The following is a 12,625-nucleotide window of genomic DNA, read 5'->3' as shown; positions in this document are numbered from 1 at the left end:
GTAATTACAGCTTATATCACCATGGAAACCTGTGACACAAAGATTGGCATGAAGTGATGAATACCATTTAAGAAGATGTTTCCTAAGTTTTCAAAGAAATACAGAGAAAAATGTATTTATACGTTTTGCTGACTTACTCCCCCTCCCCTTCATTCCCCTCCCCTCACTAAAAGATCAAAAGAAGTAACCCATGCAGCATGTACAACTCTATTGTGTTTGCGCGTCATATTGACAACACAAACATGGTAAAAAAGAACAGAAATATATCAGGCGCGGATCGAAGGTGCGCGTGTCCGTGCAAACCTCTCCTACCCCCCATTCAACCTACACAAATTATTAAGAAGTTACTAGCGGTACCTTGCTTTAGTTCCTACTTATAGACCTAATTTTTAGTCTAAATGTCTCGTAATTCATCATTTCACATCAATTCTTCCAGGGGAGGACCTCCAACGACTCCCCCCCCCCCCCATGTTCGTCTGAAAATTATAAATTAAGGCAGCGGCCATGTACACTCATTACTTTATGAGATTTGTCAGCACAATCCAGTTTTACTGTGATACAAAGTTTTAAGAACTACATTAGTTACTGTGATATCTGTGTGAATCAGCTGCTCTTTGTCAAGATTGATGACAAGATTTGTCAAGATATGGGTTTACGAATCCCCACGAACTTTCGCTTTTCACCAAACTGTATCGAAAGTACTTTTATTGAGTTAAAAGTACTCGGCTTAAATCGCAAAGTAGTCGTTGGTGCATATTACCGACCTCCTGATGGTAATTTGCAAATGTTTTATTGATTATATGTATTCCATTCTCATCAAGGGGGTGTCATCAAAAACTAAAATATTGCTTTGTAATGGATGGTTTTAACATGGATTATCTGAGATCCCAGAAACTCGGTTTTTTATCGATACAACTTCAGAATGTAGTTTCTTACTCAGAAATATGCCTGAGATATTTCCTTATTATTGATGTAGATTATACAATAAACATGGCTGTAATAGTCTGTGGAGAAGAGCTTAATTTTAATGAATTATTATTCATTGAAGTAAACAGTTAATACTTATGCTTTTCGGGGTTTTCTTTTGTTGTTTGCAACAAGTACCCCTGATATTTCTTTACCCAATTGCCTGTACATAATTTGCTGTACATAATTTTAGTGTCTTCCTTCTGTGTAGGCACAGGACTATAGCCAGCTGATTGCTTCTGGTAAAAGTTTGTATCACCAGGTTCATTTGACTTTCTGGTAGCTCATTATTTCTTCTTACATTTCTTTAATTGTAACTCGTAATAAATTTGTGTTTAAGTTTACCAATTTTTTCTTGTAGTTTTCTTCTTTTAGTTTTTCAGGCAGTTCATTCATCTGTTGAACTGTTGTCATTTTTACTACAAAAATTTCCTCCAACATTACTTCATCAGAAGCAACATGCCGATTTCTAGCCAGGGTCCGCAGCAGTGACAGCCCTTCCTTCTGGTTTTCAATAATGGTATCCGGTTTCATTAGTACAGTCAATTCGAGGTCTGTTTAAGAGGTAAAGTAGTTTCAACATAGCATTTCAAAACAAATTCCTGAAACTTCCACATAAAGTACATATACAAAAGATGCTTGTGATAAAAAAGATAATTTAGTGATGCTAAATTTCAGATTGTCATTTCAAAAATTTGTTTCCAAATTAAGCACAAATCCTGCTTTGAACGTTGTACTATTTGGAATAAGCATCTTAGAAAACCGTGAGAGCAACTGATGTTGCCAAATAAACCTACTTTCTTGCATGTTGCTTTGTGAAGCCCTTCTAGGAGACACCAAAGTGACTGCATTTGTGGGGGTGGTTGGTGGTGGTGGTTCTTGCGGTGAAGGCACAGTTGGAGGCGGAAAAATGTCAGGATCTGCTCAACGTAAAAAGAAAAGAAAGAGCCACTGCATTTATTCAACCTAATACACTGGAGATAGTGTTCACCTGTATTTTAAGATGTGTGTTCATTCCCACTCTTGTGGTTAAACTCATCCCATAGGTAGAATAAAGATTCAGAAGGTACACGTCATAAAAGGTACATATGAGCATGCAGATCAAGAGATGATAAGAGTTTTTAGACACAAATGATCATTAGTTTCATTGGACCTACAATTTTGTCAGATGGCACTTTTCTTTGTTAGTATGACAAACATGCATTACTGCTGCAAATTGGTTTACCAAAGGTAAAATTATCAATGTTTGCTCTGATTATTGGAAGTACTAGTCGGTTTAATAAATAACAGTTTTGTGTTTTAATTGAGGCAAAGAAATAATGTTGCATCCACTTCAAAGAAAACAGATTGCTTGTAGTTTCCCAAATCACACCATGAGCAAGTTTGCTTCACACCACTCTGATTGTTCAAGCAGAAACAACTTAAAACGTTAAAAGTTTAAATAAACACGGTATAGTTGATTACATGGAATACAGTGTAATTGCATATATCTGACATCTCACTTGATTGTCATATTCTTTTTATCAGCAGCCTTCTACACAAGTTGTCCGAACAGTTTGCAAAGCATTTCCCCTCATGGCTGTGTGATTTGGAGACAGATGACGTAGCACCATTGAATCTGATCTTTGTAATAGTCCTTTGCTCTACAGCTAGGATATTAGAGAATTTTTGTTTAATCTGTGATTTTTAATATATTTTGACTTACGTTGTTGTGAATTTGACCCAGGAATGCTCTTTTTCCAGGTTGAAAGAGATCTGTGTGACACAGCATCTGAAAGGACAAGAGATTGGGTAGATACAAGCTTGCTTTCTTTGTACACTGAAATCAATCTATCCAGAAGAAAAGTGCTGTTACAATTTAAGAGTCAGGTTCCATTCCTTTTGATTTTATCATAAGAGATGACCGTCTTAGCAGCCTTTGCTTTCAGTATGACTTGAGTGTCTCTATATGTGTGTTCTTATATTCCTATCTTGAGCAGGGAAGCCTGGTAGTTCTCATGTTTGGAATGTGCACATATATCTGATGGAGTTGAGATGATTGGTGGTCAATTGAGGTCAGCTGCAAGTGCCAATATGTCAAAACCTTGAAAGAACATTACCTGAAGAATGGGACCTTGTATTCATTTCCTATTTGGTAAATAGATGTACCACATATTTCCTGACTTCCATTAAACCGCACGAAACGAAACGAATGAATCCATGAGAAACGTAATGACAGTAATTGTGAAAAAGCATCTGCTTTACCTATGGATCCTATGAGCTGCCTCTTTTGACGGATGCCTGAAATAACTGGAGGCTTTGGAAAGGCTGCAACTGGTGCTGACATGGCGTTTTCAGGGTTGTCTTCATTTTCATCTGCAATGGCATGTGAACAACAAACAAAAAAAAACTTATTTTAGTGATTGTACGTTTGATAGTGCTCGTGTAAATACAATCAGGTCTAAATGTGTAAAAGTTGAAATATAACATAGGCAGCAACAATTACTTTAAACGTTATTCTTCAATAACTCTATGATATGGCTATTATTACAGGCTGTCTCTTGTTAATGAAAATGTTAAATTAGCAAAAAAAGAATTGTTAGCAAGTCAAATGTCATAATCTTCAACATAGGGCTTTGAACAGCCAATGTTTTCTTCCATTGACATGTTGATTCATATTGATATCATTTATTTGTTACACAATTTAAGAGAAATGTTTCAATGTTTTCTCCTTCTTGACAGGGGTAGGACTTGACAAAACTGAGGAAGACATAGTAGGAACGTAGGCCCTTGTGCTGACCAAGCAAAAATCGAAAGTGGGCCACCAATGCTGCAGATTTTTTTTTAATTGTGTAGGAATAAATTCTTTGGTTGCAATTCTGTTTCCTTTGGCAGAACTAGATACTGCTGGAAAACAAATAACATCATCTTCAGATGCCTACCGTCGCCATCACTCTCAGAACCACTGGATACAAATCTTGCTGGTGCAGTTCTCTTTCTTGAGCTGGTCTGAAGGCTTTCCCCTTCAGAATCTATGTTGGAAGTTTCCTCGGCCAGCCGTGACAGTTTCTGTGCCTTTTTACAGTTGTCTCTGGTATGGAAATGATGACAGACAAACAGTTCCCAGTGTGTTCAGGTATGATTATTTTGGATTTTCATCAAAGCATAGAGCAATTAACAACTTTATTGACTAATACATTGTAAAGGGGTACAATTGCAGTTTGTACTGAAGGCTCATTCAATCAGTGTTTCATCAATGTCTAACTGCATCCGTTTTGAAGGGAATACCGTTTTTTGTTTTGCTTTCCACTTGACTTGAATTTGCTTCTGCATTATGAAACAGCTAAAATCTAGAAAAGAAGTACATCAATATAAAAATGTGGTTGTAGACTACCTATCAGCTCTGCAAGAGAGTTTTTGGTTTCTTGAACTAATATCACAAAGTTTGTGTCAATACTCAAACAAACATATAGATAGAATTTGGAAGTATGGAGAAATTTGGAATTACCTACCAACGAAACGAAACACACGCACTTTGTGCTTCGACCATCTTTCTGGATCAGGAATTTCCCCTCTTTTGGCCTTTAAAGTGGCATTGTTTCTTGGCCAATAACAGTGCAGATTCTGAAAATACAATTCAATATGATTGTTGGGATAGTATTGAAGTGATTGTACTTACTTGTACCACTTTCACTGACATATTGGCATATATTGACATATTGTAATGGTGAGTGTGCAATACACATTAATGGGTCTTTATACTTAAGAATATATTCTTCATTAAGCATGATTTATTATTCATGGTTGGCTAAAACTAAAAAGTCATATAAGATTCACAGTGGTGGTAGAAATATTTGGAAATGACTTACTTCACCACTACCTGCAATCCATTTTCTGCTTACAACTTCCACAGACCCCTCAGCCACAAACTCCACCACTGCAAATTGATTCATCTGCAAGAAATAAAGTCACATGAAGAATTATGACAACCAGATATTATTTCAAAGGTGTCTCAAATATGCTGTACAATAATTCTAAAATCTACCGAAAAATCCTATGAAACTATTCGCAACTACTGTTTTACGCTGATGTAGTTTTTATTGAAAGAACTCTTTTTTACATGTTTATAATTCCTAGGATCTGCATGGAATCTTGTTGGAAAGACTCGATAAGTGATCTTTACAGTCAATTATTCTAAGAATTAGTTTGTATGTAGTCATGAATATTTCCTCTTCACATCAGTAGTGATTGCGATATCATCATTACAAATTTAGAAGTGTATATTTGCTGCTTACTTGTTAATTGTGATGTAATATTGCAAGGAAAATGATGGAATCTGATTTTTCAAATGCCAAAGCATTAGTGGTTAATTGATCAGAGACTATTTCTTTTATGACCGCACCCCTCTTGTACACCAAATGGGCACCAATTATTCTGGAGTCGTATGGCTGGTTACTGGATGAGTCTTTTCGTAGGCTCTGCACAAGTAAAGATTCTTCTCATCTCCAGTATAGTTGATACTGTGTAAAACTTCACAGCAACATGAATTATTTATAATATAATGATTGTTTGGTCACTTAACAGAAATGCTGCATTTGCTAATTGGCTGAAAACTGTGTGCCTTCGAATATTCACCTAATCTCTTGGTTATCTGGATTTGTGGGTTCCCTCCAGATCTAACTAGCCTCTTTAAGTGCTGCATGTAGTTTTCAAATGGAAGAGCTGCAGACCTGTGCCATGTAACACAGCTTCATCGGCCAAATGAACTAACGAGTGAACATTGTGCACAAGAAACTCATCACCATACAAGGTACGGAACTGGTGTACCGCATACTTCAATAACTGGTCTGCATACTGGTAGTGAATGTGTGTAGTTGATGGACAAACCAATATTGAGATAGCTACAGCTGAAACATAGGAAATGGTCATACAGGTCTTTCCTCAAAATTCCTTTCAAAACAATCTTGCCCGTATAATGAAGGAATTGACGAAACTCTGTTGCTTTCCATCGATCGATGTCTGACAGGCTCCTTGGCTTTCTAGCAAACTGATTGGTGATACTTGGCTTCAGTGCAAGTAATCGATTGCTGATTTCTTCCACATGCCCTGCTGACATTCTTACTTCTTTGTTGCCTCTTATCCATGATATAAGTAATTTTCTCATGAAACCAAGGCAAACTTGATGCATATAATCAATGGGGAATGATGTGACCATATTCACATTGGTGACATCACAGAATGGAGAGGAGACTTGCTTGTGATGTTCAATATTTGTCTGGCATCGAAAAGAGTCGTCAGTTCGCAAAGTTATGCCTTCCACTTCCGGAAATGTCATTCTATCCTTCCAGGCTTCTTTTTGGGTGCATTTGTCACAGCCATAATAACCACAGTATAACTTCATAAATTTCACAAAAGCTCTAGCAGGAGCGTATACACACAATACACCGCAAGGTGACTTTTATGTTTCTTCCGTCATTTGGAAGAGCATGGCAGAGTAAATCATTTAAGTCATTTGTGGTATCAATCAAGAAGTCCAAATTTTGGGGTTTTGAAATTCCACAAGTAAGTGATACTGGAAAAACTTTGACTGGTTGCAAGTTCATTACACCACACAGTATTGGCCAAAGGGATGTGTTGGCACTTTTGAACAATGGCAATCCATCAATAATCAGTGAGATTTCAACATGGTCAATAGTAGTGTTTGTTTATGCATAACATTTGACAATCTTAAGCAGTTCACTCTTTAATCCAAGGTATATGTGGTCCATGCCAGATTTCATGGTAGAGGTAACATTCCTTGGAGAATTTAACAGTGAACGAGCAGTAGTAGGGAGACAACTATGACCTGACTTTTGTAGTATTTTTAGGAGGCCATCAATTCATTATGCTTAACATGATATCCAACTGCCCAACTATAGCAAGGTCGGCTTCAATTGTACACAATTTGGTGCTGTGATGAGAATGGCCATCTCCCACTGATTGACCCTCTTCGACAGAGTTGCATTCATCCGATTCTGATTCATCATCATACCTCTGTTCAGGACCAGGCTCTGTTGGCTTTTCATTATCATGTTCACTGATGTCATCAGCTTGTAATGATTGGGCGCCATTACAATCAAACATGGAATATGTAGCCCTGTTCTCGAGTTGCTTTTCGTCACTTGCAGTACTGTAAAGTTCTTCAGTAGATCCCAAGCTACAACTAGCACCACAATCCTCATCTTCTCTGAGAGTTTGGTAGTTTCTTCCAGTCTTAAGCAAACCAGCTGCAGAAATCCATTTGCGTTTGTATTTTCTGCGTTTGTCCTTAGCATTTTCCATAGTAAAATGGCTGCAGGGATATAAAGAATTTTCTATTACCAACTTAGGTTATAAATCATGACAATAGGCCATATTTTTTCAAAAGGTTGTGGGTCATCATTTGTCTGGGGTTGGGGGGGGGCAGTATGAATCACTTCTTGTAGGTTTCCTTTATTAGAAATTGTTATCTTTAATTAAATTATCTTTAGGCATCCATTTGTAAAGTATTTTTGAGTCAACATTTGTTAGGGTGGGGGGGGGGGGGAGACAGTGTTAGGGAGGTTACATTCATCTATTGTTCTTGTTGGTTTCCATTATTTAAAATCCTCTATAATTCAATTATCTTTAGCAAGGCATTTGTAAAAAAAATTGGATTCAACATTTGTTAGGGGGGAGGGGTGGGCAGGGTTCGGGAGGTTACATTTATTACATTCATCAATTGTTCTTGTTGGTTTCCATTATCTAAAATCCTTGTCTATAGTTTAAATATCGGAAGGTATTTATAAAGTTGTTTTGAGTCAACACTTCTGTTGTAGGGTGGGGGAGCAGGGTTGAGAAGGTTACATTAATTACTTTCATCAATTGTTCTTTTCAGTTCCCACTTGAAAGTTTTTTTTTGGGGGGGGGGGGGGGCTTGTAGTTTCCCTCTTTGTTAACTGCGCCTGATTTTTTAGTACAAGCTCACAAGTTATTTATTTATATTAACTCTATTAAATTGAAGTGTTTTTTTTAAGATTCAAATTATTTCTTTAATTGTTAAGTCTGCAACTTAATTGTTTGGGTGGGTCTTTAGGGTGCAAACATTAATTGTTCTTGTGGAATTCCTTTATTGGAAACTTGTATGTAGTCTGTAATTTAATTATTTTAAAATGTATGCATGCAATGAATAATACAAATTCAGTTGACAATATCACTTGCTCTTCAAATATGTTGTCATTTGAGTCATTTTCAAAGAAATTGTATTCGTTGTGGAGTTCAGACATTTGATTGATTTGATTTGATTTAATTTATTGTTTTAACACATAGTAATACAAGGTGAACAAGACAATATAACTGCAAATCAGGCGCGTAGCCAGGAATTTGCCAAGGGAGGGGCGAAACTGTAGATTCGGCATTGCAAACTACCTAAGCGTAGCGCCACCATAATTGGCGCGAAGCGTACAAGAAAATTTTGGCTGTAAATGCCTCCCAGATCGCCGGAAATGGCACTTCCCATGTCTTGTAAGTTGCATCTTAGCATTTTCTCTTTTGAAAATACTAGCGATATCATAAAAACCTTTAAATTTTTAAAAAAAAATATGCTCAAGGGAGGGGCGGCTGCCCCCTTCGCCCCCCCCCTTGGCTACGCGCCTGCTGCAAATAAGTAAATATGTGAAAGGAAGTAAACTAAGAAACCCTTGTGGGCTTAATCGAATAGAGTACTCCCATCAAAGAAAATGGATAACCTTAACACCTAAAAAAAAGAAGAAGAACCCCCCCCCCAAACAAAACAGATAACCTTAACACATAAGACAAATAACACTACCTCCCCCCCCCCCAAATACCACCACCTACTCACACCCCTTACAACGAATACAATCAATAAAGGCTTTCATAGTAATTTTTCAGATGTCGCCTGAACGAAGCCACAGAAGTATAAGATTTCAAGTTAATCGGAAGACATGACATTAAAAATTGTCAAACCAGTGAAGAAAACCGAGTTTCTACAAAAGAGGCTAACGTACGTGGTTCTGATAGAATGTGGCAAGTGATAAGGTCATTGTGTACTTCCCCAGAGGTCTTGCTTGCAAGTTCATGTCCATATACTGAAGTGTTGATTGCTTAGTCTTCGTTTATCTGCGTGAAGCTCTTCTACACCCTTTTTATTGTAAAAGTTGCCGGCTGCAGCATGTAATAACGGCTCTACGATAGCCAGCTATTTGATTCACTGCGAGTATGCGTCTAAATTTGTTTCAATGCGAGTACATGCGATTTTGCCTAGAAAAGAGCGCTTAATTCCCAGTTCCGCTGAGTTCTTTGGTTGAAAGAATGAAGACACTTTTGGGTAGTTTCTTACTTTGGCGCCTTTTTCGTTCCAAGCCGTACTGCCCATGCTCAGTTCCTTATAGAACCACGCTCACATCACATGAACACTGTCATACCCTGCACCGGGACAGGACCGGGGTTGTCGTACGAACCTAGTTGTATCAGGAATTTGCTTTCAGCGGGTTTTTAAAGCAACCGTACTGGTAATGCAAGGCCGATCAAGCTCTTTAGATTAACGTGCAGGACGTACAGTAAATAATAAGGCCTGCATGCATTGCAGGTTTCCAGGCTTGTGGTCTGCGAATAAGTATGTTGTGAACTTGTGATTGTCGTCATAGTATTAGTAGGCTAACAATGCAAGTATTTTATGTATTAGTTGTTATAACCACTTTGTAAATCATGGGATGGACTCCTGATCTGAGGATACGTGGAACCGCGTTAGAATATATATGGACGGTTGGGTGGGAATTTGGGGAAGAAGCGTTAATATCCTTGGAGTCTAATATAATTGTGATCAAGAATGATTCATCCACGGCGACTCATTAATTAGCTATAGTTGGTATATGTACTGTAACTTGAACAGCTTTATGCACGGAACTGTTTTCGTAAGTGCTGTATAACATGATAAGCTAATAATAAGCGTTTACTTTACAACCACAGAAACATTTTGAATTTGGCCTCTATAAACAGGAAACATTGAAAATTAATTATCTTGTTTTGATATTTTCTTGACGAAGTTAGAACATAATATATTCGTATTACACCAACGTCGTATTTAGGTATAATTTTTACGTAATAACGAAACTTGCTAACGTTTTTACAACGTAAAGTGTGACGTTGTATTAACGAATAACATAAACGTAAATAAAACGTAACATGCTAACGTTTGACAAAGTAAAGTCTGTTACGTTATGAGGTAACGAAACTACATCGTTATATCAACGTAAAACTTAACGTTGTGTGGACGTAATATTCAAACGTATATATAACGAAATGTGCTAACGTTTATACAACGTTTTAAAAACGTAACTTTTACTTGGAAATGTTTTAAAAACGTTGTGATATTACGTAAGTGGCTACCTTTCTATTTACGTTCTCGTTACGTTGGGCGTACACCAACGTAAATACAACCAAAAAATAACGTTATTATTACGTTGTGTGTTAGCTGTGAAGCCACCGCGGCTTCTTTTCTGGCACGCTTTACAATCTATGTTCTTCGGGAATGTCTGTCAATATAGCCTATTAAGTACCACTAAGTGTGGAAACAGCTTTTTTCCTATTAGAAATACTTTACATTTCCTAAGTGATGATAGTAGGCCTACGTGGGGCAGACTTTTGAAAGACTTTGCGATACAAAAGATCAATGAACAATGGCACGAGCATGTATGGAATTCTGATTGAAATGGTTGCACGATTCAGGTGTAACTTTATACCGTTGTATTGGCAGGAATACGAAACTATGTTTAAACACGCCACCCCTCAGCCCTTCCCCCGTCCCCTCCTTTCCCTTTACGTGCCACTCAGCCAACATTAAAAGGTGACATTGAGTGCATTCGCTTCTCCATGCGTTGCAGCAGATATCCCCGAGAATAAAGTTGTTAGCGTGGGGGCTTCAATTATGACACACTTAGAACTTGCTACTGGAAAACTTCACTCCTTGCCAAATAAATATCTCTAATTTCAATACTATCTGGCCTACCTTTGCTATTTGTCAATATACAATTCTGTATTAATGGCATTTTCACGACGGTTAACCTCTAATCACGTCATACATAAGAACATGAATTCAAAAGCAAGGCATAGCCCTAGACTATAGCCTAGCACAGGCTAGGCATATTGGCTAACTTTACAGACAGACAAACAGCTTTCGACAAGGTGTAAAATATCACTAACCATATGCGCATTCTGTTTATGTCTTCAAATGTCGTCCTCTTCTTCTCTGCAAACATATCATTGGAGACGTTCCAACAATTAAGACGAATAACGATGGCAAGATATATTTAACGTGTATACACTACACTGAATGCCATGTATAGAGAACTGCCCAGTACGTGATGATATGGACGCTTTTAAATTACAACAAAACATTTCCATTGACAAACCACGTGCACTGTGTATGACGATATAGTAAACAATCGATTATAGATATACGCACGCGCGCTCCCGGAGTTATTATGTACGTACAACATGCATACAGGTATTGCAGATATTGATGTGAGCGCTCTTGTATGTACGCGCGCGCGGGGAGGACAAAGGTCAGACTACTACGCGGTAGCTATCAATTGAGCCTATACCCAGAGCCGTATATATACGGCTCTGCCTATACCTAATGATGTTAAGCAGAAGACTGTATTGGCAGCGCCATGCAGCGTCGGTCATATAGCAATTTAGGTGTGTGAATAATCATAATAGAAAGAATAAACCTGTCTAAACATTAGTAACTGATTGAAAATTGCCAGAGAGAGACCCAACGTGGAAGTTTTTGTCTCGTCTATACAGAATAAACAGAAAAACGCGTTGACATTAAATTAGCCTAAACTTTTGAAGAGTTGTGCGCTGATATCAGATGGTATATGTCGAATTACAGCTCCTTTAGTATAGCATGAGAAAGTGTTTTAAAAGACGGCAAAATTGCTAGACAAAAATATAAGAAAAGATGCATCTATAGCAGTTTAATTTTTGTGTAAACAGCATCTCGGCTGCAAGGCACTGCAATGTTAACCGTAATGGCATTGCCAAGGTGGAATTTTTTACTGACACAGGATAGGATCCCAGTTCCATATCCTAACTTAGTCCGCAAAAGCAGCCGGGAGAGTACGTTGAGAGACCGGCCTTCGGGCCAGAAGTGGGCTAGCTGTCTTGCAATGGAGGGCTAGACGTCTATTAGGCTGGGTTGATGTTCAACGTTCAGTGAAACCATGGCCTCAATGAGGCGTATTCTCTTGTTAAAGTTGGTTTTATGTTCAAATTGTAATTTCCACGCCTTTTTCATATTCATGTCTGCCTAGGTTCGATTCCCTTTTTTTCTATTGCCTTTGTGATTCGTTTGAAGGAAAAAATAGTCAATGCATCTTAGGTAGGCTTGCTTTCATTATAAATATGCCGGACACACTTTCGGTAAATTTATGGTGTTACTATCATAACAGAACATAAGTTCACATAAAAGTGTGCTGTCAAGTATCTTGGTACCAGTGGCGTAGGAAGGTACTTTTGAGTGGGGGGGGGGGCTGAAGACTGATGGCCGGCCTGGGGGAGGGGTCTAAGGGGAGGGGTGTCCCCTTTTTGGAATTTTTTGCATTTCCAGGTAGCCTCAGATGCAATTTGGTGCAATATAGCACACTTCAACACCCACTCC

General features: G+C 38.0%; 1 protein-coding gene across 4 annotated transcripts; it reads right to left on the bottom strand.

Moving 5' to 3' along the window:
• Positions 1-16: 16 nt before the first annotated feature.
• On the bottom strand, positions 17-11,350 carry LOC139964609 (uncharacterized). Of its 4 annotated transcripts, none has more exons than XM_071966363.1 (9): positions 11,164-11,349; positions 5,241-7,276; positions 4,815-4,898; positions 4,454-4,569; positions 3,888-4,036; positions 3,211-3,321; positions 2,672-2,737; positions 1,764-1,886; positions 17-1,520 (listed from the first exon to the last, which is right to left on the bottom strand). In XM_071966363.1, the coding sequence occupies exons 3-9, from the start codon at positions 4,896-4,898 to the stop codon at positions 1,264-1,266; spliced, it is 906 nt and encodes a 301-aa protein (XP_071822464.1). In that variant the 5' UTR covers positions 5,241-7,276; positions 11,164-11,349; the 3' UTR covers positions 17-1,263. The 4 variants fall into 4 exon arrangements, with proteins under 4 accessions (XP_071822464.1, XP_071822459.1, XP_071822448.1 ...); XM_071966358.1 differs by having other exon boundaries at positions 5,581-7,276; XM_071966347.1 differs by lacking the exon at positions 5,241-7,276.
• Between the last annotated feature and the right edge of the window lie 1,275 nt (positions 11,351-12,625).

The sequence above is a fragment of the Apostichopus japonicus genome, chromosome 3, assembly GCF_037975245.1.
Source record: "Apostichopus japonicus isolate 1M-3 chromosome 3, ASM3797524v1, whole genome shotgun sequence".
Lineage (NCBI taxonomy): Eukaryota > Metazoa > Echinodermata > Holothuroidea > Aspidochirotida > Stichopodidae > Apostichopus > Apostichopus japonicus.
Note: the sequence above shows the minus strand (reverse complement) of the source record. Positions and strands in the feature narration are given on the sequence as shown.